The 18879-nt window shown below is 39.2% G+C and overlaps 2 protein-coding genes across 3 annotated transcripts in view; one reads left to right on the forward strand and one right to left on the reverse strand.

Moving 5' to 3' along the window:
* rcan1b (regulator of calcineurin 1b) overlaps window positions 1-9738 on the forward strand; it is a 28491-nt gene extending 18753 nt beyond the window's left edge. For both annotated transcript variants that reach the window (XM_056258623.1, XM_056258624.1), the window contains exons 2-4: window positions 788-961; window positions 7164-7323; window positions 8434-9738. In XM_056258623.1, coding sequence (XP_056114598.1) covers window positions 788-961; window positions 7164-7323; window positions 8434-8606 — 507 coding nt within the window. In that variant the 3' untranslated portion in view covers window positions 8607-9738. The remainder of the gene's footprint in view (window positions 1-787; window positions 962-7163; window positions 7324-8433) is intronic.
* Window positions 9739-16029: 6291 nt separating this feature from the next.
* Window positions 16030-18207, reverse strand: LOC130090974 (small integral membrane protein 11-like). Its single transcript, XM_056258625.1, has 3 exons — window positions 18090-18207; window positions 16229-16438; window positions 16030-16153 (listed from the first exon to the last, which is right to left on the reverse strand). The coding sequence occupies exons 1-2, from the start codon at window positions 18102-18104 to the stop codon at window positions 16250-16252; spliced, it is 204 nt and encodes a 67-aa protein (XP_056114600.1). The 5' UTR covers window positions 18105-18207; the 3' UTR covers window positions 16030-16153; window positions 16229-16249.
* Between the last annotated feature and the right edge of the window lie 672 nt (window positions 18208-18879).

Here is an 18879-nt window from a genome sequence, read left to right on the forward strand (position 1 = left end):
CGCGCACGGCGTTGGCCAGGTGTTCCCGCAGCGTAAGCTAGCTTACGCAATACGAGAGAACCTCTCGTAAGAGAACGAATCGGTTACCTAACGTAACCTCGGTTCTCTCTAGAAGAGGGAACGAGTATTGCGTTCCCGGCCGTTGCCTGCGCTACTAGCGTTTCGCTTCACGCTGAAATAAATCAACATATAAGCCTGGGAGAGCTCCTTATATACACCATGGCCACGCCCATTCTGGCGGGTCATGACGCAATGAGCGCGCGGGCGCCTCTCATTGGAAGCGGGTTCAGCCCCGCTCTCCCATAGGCTTAAGCAGTTCTCTCTGAGCGATCCAATGAGCTGCTAGCTAGCCCGCTCTAGGTCTGCCGCAGAGGAACTGCGTTGTGTATGGATACAAAATTATGAAATAATTTTTTGGCTTCAATATCTCAGCAAAGATGAATCTTTCCCGCAGCGTAAGCTAGCTTACGCAATACTCGTTCCCTCTTCTAGAGAGAACCGAGGTTACGTTAGGTAACCGATTCGTTTCTTCCGACGAAGAAAAAAAATATCGAACGTTTTATCGAACACATTTTTTATTGATATCGATCACGTGTCTATCGCGATACATATCGTTATCGTTTTATCGCCCAGCCCTATCGAGGGCCATAGCTTCTTTGTTTTCCTTCCATACGTGATGTTGGCGACCCAATGTTTTTCCTTGAGGAAATTGTGTTGTGAATGATTGTCTTGATTCATCTCAGTCCGGTTATTTGACACTTTTTCCCCTCTCGTTTTGCATCATCAGGAGCAGTTTGAGGCTTTGTTCCGTGCGTTTGATCCAGACACATCGTTCCAGTTCTTCAGGAGCTTCAGACGGGTTCGGATCAACTTCACCAATGCTTTAGCGGCAGCCGAGGCCCGAGTCAAACTCCACAAGAGTGACTTCAATGGAAAGGAGATGCGTCTGTATTTCGCTCAGGTAATAACCATGGTACAGGTACAGCGATGGCACGGTATAGAGTATTTCCATGTTTTTTTTTACTGTTGTCTAGGGGTTTCTTAATTTTAGAGTAGTTGACCAGCACACATTATATGCAATGCAATATTAATCATGAATAAAAGATGGTGTTGAGCAGTATTGAAACTTTGGATTTTCACTGTATATTGCAGTGAAATTTTGGATTTGGGTCGAATTAGAAAACTTTAGGAGTCAAAACTAGACATATGAAGATAGGCATGTGTTTGTGTGTGTCTTGCATTCTCAAAAAATAATCACCCCTCCAAAAAAAAAACGTGTCCCGTCCCACACTGATGGTACTCAAAAAATAATTTCAAGGTTGGCATGCCTGTTAATGGTTAGAAACGTGTTGCCGACCGTATAAACCTGCCACTCAATGGCGTGTTGGTTTTAAAAAATATTGAGAAGGTATTAAAAGGTATTGAATTTACCCTGAAACACCCATGTGATCTTGTTCCTAAATGACAACGATTCTCCTGTGTCTATTAAACCTATGACAAAATCACACCAGAACATTAAGGTCTGTGTTAGCGCTGATCCAGAGAGAGCCGTGTTCATGTAAAGGTTTAAAACAGCTTCACAAACAGTCTTTTCAACCACACACTATCATTATTAACAAGGTGTTACAGCAGCGACAGAAATCGAGACAACATGCATAACAAAAATAGACAATACAATCAATCAATAATCTCAATAATCTGAATATCTATTAATTACAAATAGATATGGTTTACCATACAACAACCTACTTAACATAGTAAATTCCCTTACCCACATACACACTCAATACCCAAAAACAATGCCACTCAACCCATAGTCCAAGCAAAAACATTCAATATATTATTTAAAACACGTTATTACGGTAATATGGACGAAAATATTAAAATAGTAATTATACTAAATAACTTCCATTCGTGCATCTACATACGCACACCATACAAACCCGTATACATCCCTATGCATACGTACATACCTTAATATACCCATATATACATGCACGCAAATACACACACTTCTATAAATGCATATACATACACCCTCACTATTCTGCACATACTTCAAATCAGGGTGTGGTTGTACAGCCTACAGTCTGTTTGCATTGCTGATCCTGATCCCACTTCCCCAGCTCAACAACAGCATAGAAAAGTACTGTCGCCACAACCGACTCATAAGGAACAGAGCGTTGTCTACGTTAGCGAGAAAAATAGAGCAAATCACCTTTTGAAAGTAGCTTGATGCTTTAAATGAAGATCAATTACATCGTTACACCAGTAGGTGGCGACAAGTGACTGTTAAAAATGTGTTTGTTATTGAATCATTCATTCAAGAGATTCGTTTAGAAATGCTGAATCATTCAGTAATGAAACAAGTGAAGTCTTTATGAGAGAGTCATTGAATCATTCACTACATTTTACATTTTGTATTTTTAATTAGATGGCAGCATTAAACATTGTGTCTGAACATCTAGTAAATTACATTGTTGTTTAGGTGTCTGTTCAGAATCGTGATCTATTTGAAAAAAAAAGAAAACACACAAAAAAACATGATTTTCTATTTATTCAGAGTTGTGCAACTCTATTGTATTACATGGTACTCCAAAGAGTAGCATGGCATTTTTTGTTTTGTGAGGTTTTTATTAATTATAAAGTCTTATGAACAAAGATTATCTTAGCTATTACCACATGGGTGAAAGTACAACTAAATATGTATGAATAATTCTTGCACAATTGCATTTGCAGAAAGCACAAACTTTATGCTCAAATTACCCTAAAATACAAAATAAAAGCCTATTTAGCGATATTAAAGATCTATTTCCAAACGCACAAACATACAATAACATTTGAAAAGCTATAATAACTGGAAACAGCTTGTAAAAACAAAACTATTAAATAAAATAAGATTTTTTTATATATATAAATGTTGGTTACTATTTACTAGTAACACAGACATCATGCTAATTATTAATTGTAATAATATTATAATAATAATGAATAATAATGGGTAAAAAATGTATTGCTTCCATTCAATAACAAGTGAGACCTCAATGGTATTTTGACCACTGGTTTCCATTTAACCCTTGTGTTATGTTGCGGGTCAATTTGACCCGTTTCGATTTTCAAGTTGTTGGAAATACTGGTTAACCTTTGTTTTTTTTCTTGATATTTTGTGACTTTTTCTCATTTATCATGATGAACATGCATGCAAAGTTTCAACATGCTGATCTGTTTTGACATATAAAGAAACAAAATTACTGTTACGTTTGTGATGTTCGCGGGTCAATTTGACCCTCATAGGCAGCCATTCAAAAGCAACTGTGCAGACACAAAATAAAAACATTTATTTTCTGTATGTAAGGACACTTCAACTCCAGTTCTAACGTGCAAGTGTATCTAAAAGTGCTCTAACCCTAACCAAACACACTTGAAATAGCTAAAATTACAGTGTTCAGAATTATTTGCAAATTACAGATGAAAATCTTTGTCAGACACAGATAGTAAAATAAGCTCTCATTTCAATATTCAAAATATCTAAAATACCTAGCTTTTACCCAAAACTTTTATGTAGGATTTTCAAAGGCAGCTTCACAGAGCCAAAAAATAAATGAAAAACATTTATTTGATGTATGATTTTGTTATGTTTGGTTTGTCACTTCCCAGTGAGTGAATAATGAAACTAGGAAAATAGGTTTTAGGAAACTAGGGAAAGGTAACTTAGGAAAATGAAAAATTTTCATTATCCAGCAATTTTTTTTGTTCAGTTACGATGTTCAAAGCATAAAATGTAAAAAAAAGGAAAAAAAAAAAAAGGAAAAAAAAATATGCTAAAAAAATCAGTATACTGTTTATTTTTCAATTTTGTCAAAACAAAACTGTTTTAAAAAATGTTTTAAAAACATTTTCATAACTCATATTTTCAGATATAATGTTTTTGTAATGTTTGACAAATGTTGATATTAAAAGTTTACAGTTTGTATCTAAATCTTTGTTGTTTTTCATAGTGTGATTTTTGAGGAATTGTATTGAATCCAATTAGGGTCAATTTGACCCGGTCCATAAGGGGAGTACACAGAAATCGAACAGAACACAAGGGTTAAAAAATCTGATCACCTTATGCAAATAGTACCGAATGCATAGAAACCGTAGACCGTGACCGTAGAAACACACAGGTCATGGGTTTGATTCTCACGAAATGCATGATCTGATAAAATGCAATGTAATTCGCTATGGAAAAATGCAAATATGTTTTAGCTTTCTCCTTTTCTTCCTCTTGTTCTCTTGGTTTTTTAACTGCTGCCATCAGGTAGATGTTAGAGAGCCATTACATCTCACACAACCAGATTTAAGAACAGGTTTTTCCCTAGAGCTGTGAACGCTCTAAATCAATCACGCAACTTACAATGCAACCAATCATCCGCATATCTGCTAATGCATCCTTTTTACATGCATATTATGACACATAACAGTGAACATTATTCTTTATTATAGTGCTGCTGCATTAATGTTTGTACTGTTTACCATCAGAATACACTGTTTTACTATGAACAGTGTTTACAGTCATGCACGTATCTATAATACTGATGTTGTTTTTAATGTACTCTCGCACTACCCCACTTTACAACAACACTATACTGTGGTTGCACTACTGTTATTGTTTTAATTATATGTATATTGCTTATTTTATTCTACTAGTTATTTATCATTACTTATTGTTTCATGCATCTTTTTTTTAGAGCTGTTAACTCCATTTCGTTGATGTGTACTACTGTATGCATACAATGACAATAAAAATTAAAGGGTCAAGCATTTAAGGCCTTTAAGCACATAAGCATTACGTTTTATTTAGCAAGCATTTAAGCACTGACATCATAGATGGAAAAGACCATTTACAGCCATTACAGGCAATTTACTAAAGGACATATATGATTTTCAAAGCTTTTTGATAGTTATAGCGCCACCTATGGTCCGATCTCCATGAAACTTCAGCAGAGAATTTCCCTAGACTGGTTTGGTTCCGATCGGGCGAAAAACCAGGGACTTGTTCGCAAAAGTAGGTTTTGGACAAAATTCAACATAGCAGAAAATTGTTGCTGCCTAAATCGAAATTGGAGATATACATTTTGTCCGTCTTGAGCCAAGGATCACAGGTCTAGGAGTTATGAGCAATTTAGTAGGCTTTTGGTTGCTGTAGCGCCACCTATGGGCCAATCAGGGTCATGTTCTGATAGGTTCTCCACAAATTGAGGCCTACCATCTGGCCAGGTTTCAAGTCTCCAGCACTTACGGTTTGGTCTGCACGATCAGTTTTACAAATCCTTACAATTAACACTTTGTGCTTGAACCCCTAATTTAAAAAAAAAAAATGTTGCTTTTATTTGGTTCATCTTAGGTCTGACAGAAAGTAACAATAACGTAAATATAGTAATATCAGAGATGCACCGATTACAATTTTCGGTAACACTGTATTTTAAGGTACTTGTAATAAGCAGTAATTAACAGTTAATAAGACACTTATAAGACCTTATAAGATGCATGTAAGATGCATATAAGCATTAACTACTTCATATAAGGGTTAATTAAAGGTCCAGGCCCTGAAGAGATCAGGGAAACTACTCCCTCTTGGGAAGGTAAATTAATTTTAAGGGACTGGGAGTTTGTTACCATTTATGTTTGTTCGGCTGTTCTAAAAGTGCAATGTATTGATACTTGAGAAATGTATTATTTAATTTAATTTATTTATTATAATTAGTTAATGCTTATATGCATCTTATATGCATATTATAAGGTCTTATAAGTGTCTTATTAACTGTTAATTACTGTTTATTACAAGAACCTTAAAATAAAGTGTTACCCAATTTTCTAGGCCGATTCCGATTTTTCAGAGTTTGACCTTCCGATTAAATTTTTTCTAACCACTTTACAGCACACACAAATATTTATTTTCTCTCTTTTCTTTTGTAGAACATTTTACATTTTGCATAGAACATTTTTGAACAGTAATCGCTATAAAATAGGACTATATAAATGACTCCTGGTGTGGGAAATTCACACACATCTAAAGTGCAGTGTTATGGAAGAACCATTTCCTTCTTTTCACATCCAATATCCAACTAAACAAATGTGTTCATTTCAAAAAGAAATTTTCTTTTCTTTTCTGACATATACTCCAGTTCTTGTTAAAAAACACACCAGAATTCTGTGCATTTTGGGCACTTTTGTGTGAAATCATATTTATTTTGTCCATCAAAAGTGTGCTTTCACTTTAATTGAGTGTGAGCAGCGCAGCAAAAATAGACTCTGCGCCGGCGCACGCGCTTCACCGCGGCTCCTGCTCCCGGTGTGAATGCACTCATTGATCAACATGACATCATGACTTTTGCGTAAACATCTATATTATCTATACGCATTTTGAGCTATCCGCGTGTATGTCCACGCCGAAACGAACCGTCATCTTTTGCGTGTATGTCTACGCCGTTAAAAGTCCGAGCGAAATGAAGCAAAATCTATATCTACATCTGGGGAGCGATATTTTTTTTCTAGGATGGTAGGGGAAGACACATAAATGGTATTAACCCCAGTGACGGGTAGGTTTAGGGACGGGGTAGGTCATATATTTATATATATATACAGTAATTTATGGCGTTGATAAACACGCTGAAAAGCGATTATGCGTGTTGATAGCACGCCAAAAATGGAAATACGAATTGGCGTGTCATACATACGCCATTTCATGAGATCAGTCTGCGTTGATTTACATGCACGCCGGAAATAATACGCGCTGCTCACGTTTGCGGTGTGAAACGGCCATAATTCACGAGGTTTACATGTGCGTTCCGTGTGCACGTGTGATGCTGATGTTGCGCGATGTTAATCATGCGGCGCCCGAGTGCATTTGACCGCCATAAAATCAACATATGTCAGACTGACCAGCCGGTCGCCGATCATGGCCGATCACGTGAAAATCGGCCAATTCCGGTCACCAGGCGATCAATCGGTGCATCTCTAAGTAATATAGTATAAATAATATAAATGCATATATACATACAACCATACATTCATTTAGATTAAGAAAAAGAAGAAAACAGCAGGCTTGTATAGACACACACACACACACACACACACACACACACAGAAATAAAATAAAATAGGAATTGTTCTTCTTGCAGTCGGTGCACATCGGCAGCCCTCGCCTCGAGCCTCCGAAACCCGAGAAGCAGTTCCTGATCTCCCCGCCAGCGTCGCCCCCTGTCGGCTGGGCTCAATCGCAGGACGCCATGCCCGTCCTCAACTACGACCTGCTGTGTGCCGTGTCTAAACTAGGACCAGGTATAACCCATTTACCTCTTTTCCATGCTATACTTTGAGACTGTATACCTTTTGAGCGGTGCACTATATTTATCAACAACATATGCGGCATATGCACTACCATTCAAGAAATTAATACTTGTATTCAGCAAGGATGCATTGAAGTGATCAAAAGAGAAAGTAAAGATATTTATAATGTTGCAAAAGATTCAATTTCAAATAAATCAGAGAATCCTGAAAATACAATATAGTTTTCACAAAAATATGAAGCAGCACAACTGTTTTCAACATTGATAACAATCAGAAATGTTTCCTGAGCATAAATCATCATATTAGAGTGATTTCTGAAGGATCATGTGACACTGAAGACTGGAGTAATGATGCTGAAAATTCAGCTTTGATCACAGGATATAAATTATATTTGACTATATATTCACATAGAAAACAGTGGTTTTACATTGGAATAATATTTCACTATATTTACTGTATTTTTGATCAAATAAATATGCACTGCCTTGGTGAGCAGAAGAGACTTCATTCAAAAACATGAAATAATCTATATTAAGTTGCTACAATTTTGCTAATCCACAATAATAAAAAATATTTTTGCTGTATTTTCTTAAATACGACCTGTTATGCCCTTTTACAAAGTCTTGATGTTGTTTCAGGCTCTAGAACAGGTTTTCCTGCTTGAATGTTTATTATTCTCCATTGTTGCGGCTCCTCTCTTCCCAGTCTGTCAGTAACGCTCTGTTTACTTCCTGTCTCTATGAAGCCCCTCCTTCTGAAAAGCACACTGTGCTCTGATTGGACGGCTGGAGCAGTGTGTTGTGATTGGTCGAGCGCTTCGAGTGTGTCCCGCCCCTTTCCATAACCGCCAGTTTAACACACTACTAACTAACTCAACCAGGCCCCGCCCCTTTATTCTGCGTATTAATTATTATAATGAGGAATATTGTGACGTGTTCGTTCCCGGGAGAAACTCAAGACTACAATGGAGGCGTTTCAGGAGTTCAGAAACACTGACACTGATATAGAGAATTACTCTAACACTAACACTAAAGAAGGATGAACATGTGAAAAACAGGACACCTTTAACATGACACTTGTGTTTTTAACATGTATTTGCAGGTGAGCAGTACGAGCTTCACACTGGAACCACCAACACACCCAGCGTCATCGTACACGTGTGTGAGGACGACAGCTCCGAGGACGAGGAGGAAACAGCAGAGACCGGCAAACGCGAGCGACCCAAGATCATCCAGACCCGTCGCCCAGACTATGTCCCGTCCGTTAACCAGTGAGCGGCCCGTTTCATCTTCACGACCAACACAGGAATAACTAGGAAACATGCAGTCATGCAGTTTGTCATCCTTACCACCGGGGACGGTGGCGAGCGTCAAATCCTCTTCCTAGTTAGCGAGGAAGTCGCCCATCCTCATAATGTCGCGTTTGATTTCTTAACATCCATCTCTGATGGAGTCAGGGACCTGGGAGAGGTTCTCTCGTCTTATGAATGTCATTATTTGCTTGACGTCACAACTGTGTATTTTAATAAACCGAGAGAAAAGCAACGGAGAAATGCGAGATGTGTAGCACAAGCAAACGTGTGTGAGGTGGTGTGCATCATCCGGGGCCACTAACATGTACTCGTCGCCATTATCATGTATCGTCTCTGCGTTTAGTAAGTTAAGCACTCGTACAGTCTTTGAAAAGTCATTATTATTGTTGCTGAAGTTCTTTGCGAGCTCCTCCAAGTATTATGCACTTTAAAAATAGAGCCTTATAATGTGGTAAACCGACAACAACATGAAGTACTTGTCTTTGTATGTGGAGCGCAACTGTGAACGCATACTTTTTTCCGCCTTGGTAAAGTGAGTATTTTTTCTCATTAATTTTCTCCATCAATCACACGATCTGATCTGAAGCCAAAAGGTATTTGAACGTTGGTAAAAAAAACTCTTGTATTAATCTGTGCACTTAAATTCTATTACGAGGGAATGAACTACTCTACCCATGAATCAGTGTGAATGTACGGAGAAGGAAGAAAATATGAGATGGGGGGGGGGGGGGATTTTATGTCAATGCTTCTGCGTTATCTCACAAATGTTGCGTTCACTCACAAATAACACAAAACAAATAAGTCTTCGAACGCAAAAAATATATATCTCATATTTTTTCCATCACAATGTTCCTTTAGGAGCTCCGTATGAATGACATAAATGCATCAAAATTAATAAAAATAAAAATAATCTATTTATACATGCTTCCTATGGTTTATAGTAATCATATTATTTTTTACTTTATTCATACATGCATGCAATTATTTAAAGTAAAATTAAATATTGACTATAAATCATTGGCTGCATGCATAAATAAAATAAAATAAAATATTGACTATAAATCATTGGCTGCATGCATAAATAAAATAAAATATTGATTATAAATAATTGGCTGCATGCATAAATAAAATAAAATACTGACTATAAATAATTGGCTGCATGCATAAATAAAATAATAATAAAATATTGACAATAAAAAGTAAAATAAGATATTAAATCATTGCCTGCATGCATAAATAAAATAGAATATTGACTATAAAAATAAAGTTAAAAAAATATATAAATCATTGGCTGCAAGTATAAATAAAATAAATGTATTAGATGATAATTTATATAAGTAAGTCATTTGCAGTGCATCATGGGAGTGGGCAGTTGGTTTGAACCAGTTTTGTTTTGATTCCCATTTTAATAATAACAGTGACTTCTCTGATTGGTGAATCTCTGTTCATCTAGAGCAGAATTCAGCTAATAAATTGAATGATTAAAAAAAGTGTAACCACTGATTTGTGGTTTTCTAGAAACATGTATGATAAAACCCCAGTGGAGAAAATGAATGTGATCTTTCTGTTGCGCTCTTCGACCCGCTCTGTTGTGCTCTACTGTCTTTGGAGATGTTGTCCTCTTTTCCATTACTGTAGGAGACGCTCTAATGTCATCCAGTGATTTTAAGCAACTATAACATACTGTGTATATTTGATGTGTTTGAATGTAGCCAATATCTTTAAAAAATAAAATAAAAAAAAAGCTTCAGGATTTCTATCAACAACAACATCAAAATCGTATTCATTACGTAGAAAGAATATGAAGGGAGGAGGCATTAACCTTTAATAAAACTATCTTGACCAAAGAACGGAATCTAATGTTTATTTCTATCATACGAACCAATCTGTGACACTCATACAGCAGATGATAGATGTTTAGATGTGTGTAAAGTCTTGCATTTGTCATATAGTCTTGCATTTGTCAAAGTCTAAAGACTCAAAAGGAAGTAAAAACCAATCAAATAAAGTATGCAAATACAACATACTGTAACTGTTGACTGAAAGAGTCGTCCGAATGGGATATTTAATAATTTCTCATTTCTATAAGCATAATGTTGAAATGAACCAAGCGATTCTCCTTTCGAGTCGCTCTGCATGATAATGCAGGATCAGCAGCTTAAGAATGATCTGATTCATAATTAAAATTGCTTTAGAATGACGTCAGGACAGAAAAACACATCAGGCAGGGATTGTGTAAACTTTCTCCAGTTACTTTTAATTATCTCATAATTCAAGAGCAAACACTGTGTCTGCCTGTTATTTCACCCTGAACCAAAGATAGTTCATCATGTGTGAAGATAAATATAAGTTTCAATAGTTATAGTCGTCATAAGGTAATTATGTTAATATGTTTAATAAATAATCATATTCATAGATTGATGAATGGATGGATGGACAGGCAGATAGATAGATAGATAGATAGATAGATAGATAGATAGATAGACAGACAGACAGACAGACAGACAGACAGACAGACAGACAGACAGACAGACAGACAGACAGGCGGATAGATAGATAGATAGACGGACAGACAGACAGATAGACAAAACGATATATATATATAGACAGATAGACAGACAGACAGACAGATAGACAAAACGATATATATATATATAGACAGACAGATAGACAGACAGACAGACAAAACGATAGATAGACAGACAGATAGACAAAACGATAGATAGACAGACAGACAGACAGATAGACAAAACAATATATATATATATATAGACAGATAGACAGACAGACAGACAGATAGACAAAACGATATATATATATATAGACAGACAGACAGACAAAACGATAGATAGACAGACAGACAGACAGATAGACAAAACGATATATATATATATAGACAGACAGATAGACAGACAGACAGACAGACAAAACGATAGATAGACAGACAGATAGGCAGGCAGACAGACAGACAGATAGATAGATAGACAGATAGATAGATAGATAGATAGATAGATAGATAGATAGATAGATAGATAGATAGATAGACAGACAAAACAATAGATAGACAGACAGACAAAACGATATATATATATATATAGACAGACAGACAGATAGATAGACAGACAGATAGATAGACAGACAGACAGACAGACAGACAAAACGATAGATAGACAGACAGACAGATAGACAAAACGATATATATATACAGACAGACAGACAGATAGACAAAACGATATATATATATAGACAGACAGATAGATAGACAGACAGACAGACAAAACGATAGATAGACAGACAGATAGGCAGACAGACCGACAGATAGATAGATAGATAGATAGATAGATAGATAGATAGATAGATAGATAGATAGATAGACAGACAAAACGATAGATAGACAGACAGACAGACAGACAAAACGATATATATATATATAGACAGACAGACAGACAGATAGGCAGGCAGACAGATAGATAGATAGATAGATAGATAGATAGATAGATAGATAGATAGATAGATAGATAGATAGATAGATAGATAGATAGATAGATAGATAGATAGATAGATAGATGAGTAGATGGACGGATAGATAGACAAAACGATAGATAGACAGACAGATAGACAGACAGATAGACAAAACGATATATATATATATAGACAGACAGACAGATAGATAGATGGATGGATGGATGGATGGATGGATGGATGGATGGATGGATGGATGGATGGATGGATGGATGGATGGATGGATGGATGGATGGATAGACGGATAGATATTTTTTATTTTCTAATTATACTTTGGGGTGAAATATCCAGATTTCTAGTTTTGCTCCTACATTTTGAATTTGCGTATACGTTCTATAAACAGAGATGTTTGGTTTAATCCAGGTTTCAGACCTAAAGCATGTTTAACTGTGTTTCTTCTTCATTAAGTGTCGTTTATAGCAGGTGATTTTCCAGAAAGCAGTGAGTGTATTAGTTAACAGGTCGATGTAACCTTGTCCTGCTCATATTTCTGTTGCAGCTCACAGTCGATTCATTTCACAGCAGATCTTATGAGCGCCTCCTGCTGGTGAGACCGAGATCTTATGAGCGCCTCCTGCTGGTGAGAACGAGATCTTATGAGCGCCTCCTGCTGGTGAGACTGAGATCTTATGAGCGCCTCCTGTTGGTGAGACTGAGATCTTATGAGCGCCTCCTGCTGGTGAGACCGAGATCTTATGAGCGCCTCCTGCTGGTGAGACTGAGATCTTATGAGCGCATCCTGCTGGTGAGACTGAGATCTTATGAGCGCATCCTGCTGGTGAGACTGAGATCTTATGAGCGCCTCCTGCTGGTGAGACCGAGATCTTATGAGTGCCTACTGCTGGTGAGACTGAGATCTTATGAGCGCCTCCTGCTGGTGAGACCGAGATCTTATGAGCGCATCCTGCTGGTGAGACTGAGATCTTATGAGCGCCTCCTGCTGGTGAGACCGAGATCTTATGAGTGCCTCCTGCTGGTGAGACCGAGATCTTATGAGTGCCTCCTGCTGGTGAGACCGAGATCTTATGAGCGCCTCCTGCTGGTGAGACTGAGATCTTATGAGCGCCTCCTGCTGGTGAGACTGAGATCTTATGAGCGCATCCTGCTGGTGAGACTGAGATCTTATGAGCGCCTCCTGCTGGTGAGACCGAGATCTTATGAGCGCCTCCTGCTGGTGAGACTGAGATCTTATGAGCGCCTCCTGCTGGTGAGACCGAGATCTTATGAGCGCCTCCTGCTGGTGAGACCGAGATCTTATGAGCGCCTCCTGCTGGTGAGACCGAGATCTTATGAGCGCCTCCTGCTGGTGAGACTGAGATCTTATGAGCGCCTCCTGCTGGTGAGACTGAGATCTTATGAGCGCCTCCTGCTGGTGAGACTGAGATCTTATGAGCGCATCCTGCTGGTGAGACTGAGATCTTATGAGCGCCTCCTGCTGGTGAGACCGAGATCTTATGAGCGCCTCCTGCTGGTGAGACTGAGATCTTATGAGCGCCTCCTGCTGGTGAGACCGAGATCTTATGAGCGCCTCCTGCTGGTGAGACCGAGATCTTATGAGCGCCTCCTGCTGGTGAGACTGAGATCTTATGAGCGCCTCCTGCTGGTGAGACTGAGATCTTATGAGCGCCTCCTGCTGGTGAGACCGAGATCTTACGAGCGCCTCCTGCTGGTGAGAACGAGATCTTATGAGCGCCTCCTGCTGGTGAGACCGAGATCTTATGAGCGCCTCCTGCTGGTGAGACCGAGATCTTATGAGTGCCTCCTGATGGTGAGACTGAGATCTTATGAGTGCCTCCTGCTGGTGAGACTGAGATCTTATGAGTGCCTCCTGATCGTGAGACTGAGATCTTATGAGTGCCTCCTGCTGGTGAGACTGAGATCTTATGAGTGCCTCCTGCTGGTGAGACCGAGATCTTATGAGCGCCTCCTGCTGGTGAGACCGAGATCTTATGAGCGCATCCTGCTGGTGAGACCGAGATCTTATGAGCGCCTCCTGCTGGTGAGACCGAGATCTTATGAGCGCCTCCTGCTGGTGAGACCGAGATCTTATGAGCGCCTCCTGCTGGTGAGACCGAGATCTTATGAGCGCCTCCTGCTGGTGAGACTGAGATCTTATGAGCGCCTCCTGCTGGTGAGACCGAGATCTTATGAGCGCCTCCTGCTGGTGAGACTGAGATCTTACGAGCGCCTCCTGCTGGTGAGACCGAGATCTTATGAGCGCCTCCTGCTGGTGAGACTGAGATCTTATGAGCGCCTCCTGCTGGTGAGACCGAGATCTTATGAGCGCCTCCTGCTGGTGAGACCGAGATCTTATGAGCGCCTCCTGCTGGTGAGACCGAGATCTTATGAGCGCATCCTGCTGGTGAGACCGAGATCTTATGAGCGCCTCCTGCTGGTGAGACCGAGATCTTATGAGCGCCTCCTGCTGGTGAGACTGAGATCTTATGAGCGCCTCCTGCTATGAGCTGGTGAGACTGAGATCTTATGAGCGCCTCCTGCTGGTGAGACCGAGATCTTATGAGCGCCTCCTGCTGGTGAGACTGAGATCTTACGAGCGCCTCCTGCTGGTGAGACCGAGATCTTATGAGCGCCTCCTGCTGGTGAGACTGAGATCTTATGAGCGCCTCCTGCTGGTGAGACCGAGATCTTATGAGCGCCTCCTGCTGGTGAGACCGAGATCTTATGAGCGCCTCCTGCTGGTGAGACCGAGATCTTATGAGCGCATCCTGCTGGTGAGACCGAGATCTTATGAGCGCCTCCTGCTGGTGAGACCGAGATCTTATGAGCGCCTCCTGCTGGTGAGACTGAGATCTTATGAGCGCCTCCTGCTGGTGAGACAGAGATCTTATGAGCGCCTCCTGCTGGTGAGACCGAGATCTTATGAGCGCCTCCTGCTGGTGAGACCGAGATCTTATTAGTGCCTCCTGCTGGTCAGACCGAGATCTTATGAGATGAGCGCCTCCTGCTGGTAAGACCGAGATCTTATGAGCGAGCGCCTCCTGCTGGTGAGACCGAGATCTTATGAGCGCCTCCTGCTGGTGAGACCGAGATCTTATGAGCGCCTCCTGCTGGTGAGACCGAGATCTTATGAGCGCCTCCTGCTGGTGAGACCGAGATCTTATGAGCGCCTCCTGCTGGTGAGACCGAGATCTTATGAGCGCATCCTGCTGGTGAGACCGAGATCTTATGAGCGCCTCCTGCTGGTGAGACCGAGATCTTATGAGCGCCTCCTGCTGGTGAGACCGAGATCTTATGAGCGCATCCTGCTGGTGAGACTGAGATCTTATGAGCGCCTCCTGCTGGTGAGACTGAGATCTTATGAGCGCCTCCTGCTGGTGAGACCGAGATCTTATGAGCGCCTCCTGCTGGTGAGACCGAGATCTTATGAGCGCCTCCTGCTGGTGAGACCGAGATCTTATGAGCGCATCCTGCTGGTGAGACCGAGATCTTATGAGCGCCTCCTGCTGGTGAGACCGAGATCTTATGAGCGCCTCCTGCTGGTGAGACCGAGATCTTATGAGCGCCTCCTGCTGGTGAGACCGAGATCTTATGAGCGCCTCCTGCTGGTGAGACCGAGATCTTATGAGCGCCTCCTGCTGGTGAGACCGAGATCTTATGAGCGCCTCCTGCTGGTGAGACAGAGATCTTACGAGCGCCTCCTGCTGGTGAGACTGAGATCTTATGAGCGCCTCCTGCTGGTGAGACCGAGATCTTATGAGATCTCATGAAGTCTTTCACCAGGTTTATTAGGCTCAACATGCTGTATATACACTGTTCACTCATTATGAGCGGTTTGCATTTACAGATTTTTATTGTATTCTCATGTTCTGAGCTACTTAAACAACACACAGCAAGGACGGATATACATACAAAAACTTTATTTACAAACGTCAGAGATAATAAATTAAAACTTTGTATAAAAAAACAAGACTTTTGCAGCAGTCCACGTTGTGGATTCAAACAGCAGGAACACCAGAGACGTCACTCCTGCGACACAGAGACAGTGTTAGAGAGACACGAGTTTACTGCGCTCACGTTTAAGAATCACTGTCGTTTATTCACCTGTTTTTCTCCTCATGAATCTCAGTCGTCCTTCTTGTTTTCGATGAGCTCCTGTGTTTGCTGTGCGAGTTTCCTCTTCATCTCCATCTGCTGTTTCAGAGCAGCGTCTGCTTTCTTACTCTGATACATCTTCGCTCCAGCAAACAACAAACACAACAGCAGAGTCTTCGCCGCTAGGATGTAGAGGAGCAGAGGAACATTGTCCAAAGCCTGAGAACACAGTTACACACATCGTCAGGAAAACCCTTTAACATTCATTAGACAGACAGACAGATAGATAGATAGATAGATAGATAGATAGATAGATAGATAGATAGATAGATAGATAGATAGATAGATAGACAGAGAGACAGACAAATCGATAGATAGATAGATAGATAGATAGATAGATAGATAGATAGATAGATAGATAGATAGATAGATAGATAGATAGATAGATAGACAGACAGACAGGCGGAATGACTTGAATTTAAATGTAACATGATAGCCGTTTCATACCATAAACTTTACACATTGTATAGTTAGAAGTTATTGTTATAACTATAAAATCATATTAACTCAATATGCAATTTCATTGAAAAATAAATTGTGTAAGAAGATACTTTGTTTCATTTCTTTGTTTGATGCAGAAGCACTTAACAACATTACTCAAACTTTAACTAAAAAAAGAAAACAATATATATATATATATATATATATAGTTATATAACAGTTTGCTGACAGTGGGAAATATTACTAAAGTGAAAAATGTTTTTGTTTTTTTTTGACAAAAAACTAATTTTTAGTTGTAAATCATATTCCTTTGTTTACTTTCATGACAAAATTACTATGAAATAAACAGGTGAATTTAAAATCATTTTAATTTTGTTCACAAGTATTATCAAGTATTGTTGATCAATTTCCTCAATGATCCTTAATAATAATTTTTCCATTCCATTCGTCCTTTTTAAAGACGAAGGTTTTGCAATACTATGATTACCATGGTAAATGTTGGACTACAGGAACTATTTTAACAGGCCTATATAAAGCATTGTGTGACGTCCAGCCCAGGTCAGTTCAGTGGGTTACAGAAGGTTATAGAAGTGTCTGGTGTTTCTGCATGACAAGAGCAGCTGCTTACACACATTACCACTGGAGGATCATTTAGTGCCCGGAGCAAAAGCACTGGAGCTTTAAGACATGCATGATCATTCTGGAACACAATATCAGCTTTCTGAATGCGCACTGTGGCAATGACATGCCTAAAGACACATGGACCATGGTATTCTATATACATACACACTACACACACACACACTATATATACTGTGGTGTGTGTGTGTATATAGAAGCACATATATATACACACACACACACTATATAAACATACTCACAAACACACACACCACACTATATATATATACTGTGGTGTGTGTGTATGTATGTGTATATAGAAGCACACACATATATATATATATATATATATATACACACACACACACACAAACACCACACATACTGTGGTGTGTATGTATGTGTATATAGAAGCACATATATATATACATACATACACACACTATATATACATACACACTATATACACATAAATACTATATAGTACACACGCATACTATCACACCCACACACTATATACATTCACACACACGCACACACACGTATGTGTATCATTCTCATTTTATATAATTAGATATTATGGTAATATAGTTTATGCTTAAAAACATATTACCCCAGTACACGCTCTAAACACCATGGTACTATTGTTAGTGTTTACTGTATTAGTAACGAGGTATTGTCAACTATAAAAAGTTGGCATAATATTAGTTTTAAATGGGCTATATCATAATAAGTGCATGCGTCTTACCCGCCAGTTGATCATGATGAGTTATTCTGCAGAATGAAGGTAAACGCTGAACTGATCTCGAGCTGCTTCTGTGGTCTTCACATGGGACAGTAAAATGACCTCTGGGGGCGTGGCGAGATCACTCAACCCGAATTAATGCGAAGAAAAGAAACTAGCATGAATCCCGTTTCTGAAGGAGGCGGAGCTTAATGACCCAGTGTGTGTGCGTGTGTGTGACCCCCAAACTATCGGCTCAAATAACTATTGATAGATACATTCTTTGATTACAATTCCTACAAAATCATGTTACAATTTATGCTGTTTCAACTACGTTATAATGACCATTAATGTCTGTAGCTATTAGTTAGCTTATGTAGGCTACTAGCATAACATACAGATATCTGATTAGCCTGAGTGATATAGCTTAGTATAAACACATTTGAACTTACCCTATTTGTATTAACAATCATCTTTAATGTAATTACGTGTTAATGTAAGTGCTAAATGTCCAAATATATATAAAAATAATGTAATGATGTTCAATTACTCACTTAGACTACTATAAAGTTGATGCTGAAGTAACAGTTGTCACATGATATATGTTACTTTTCTCAGCGCTGTAAGAATATACCTGATTTGTCTTAATAATTTATTTAAAATTGTGATTTTTTTTCTTTGTATATACCCTATGATTTAAATTTGTGAAATTAGTAGATTATTATGTACTTTATAGGCTCAAATTATCAAAAAAACGTCCTGAGAATTCAATGGAGCGCAGTGGTTTTGTGCCATAAAGCGCCCCCTAGAAGAA

Source organism: Rhinichthys klamathensis, unplaced genomic scaffold, assembly GCF_029890125.1.
Source record: "Rhinichthys klamathensis goyatoka isolate OS25496 unplaced genomic scaffold, OSU_Roscu_1.1 h1tg000157l_1, whole genome shotgun sequence".
Lineage (NCBI taxonomy): Eukaryota > Metazoa > Chordata > Actinopteri > Cypriniformes > Leuciscidae > Rhinichthys > Rhinichthys klamathensis.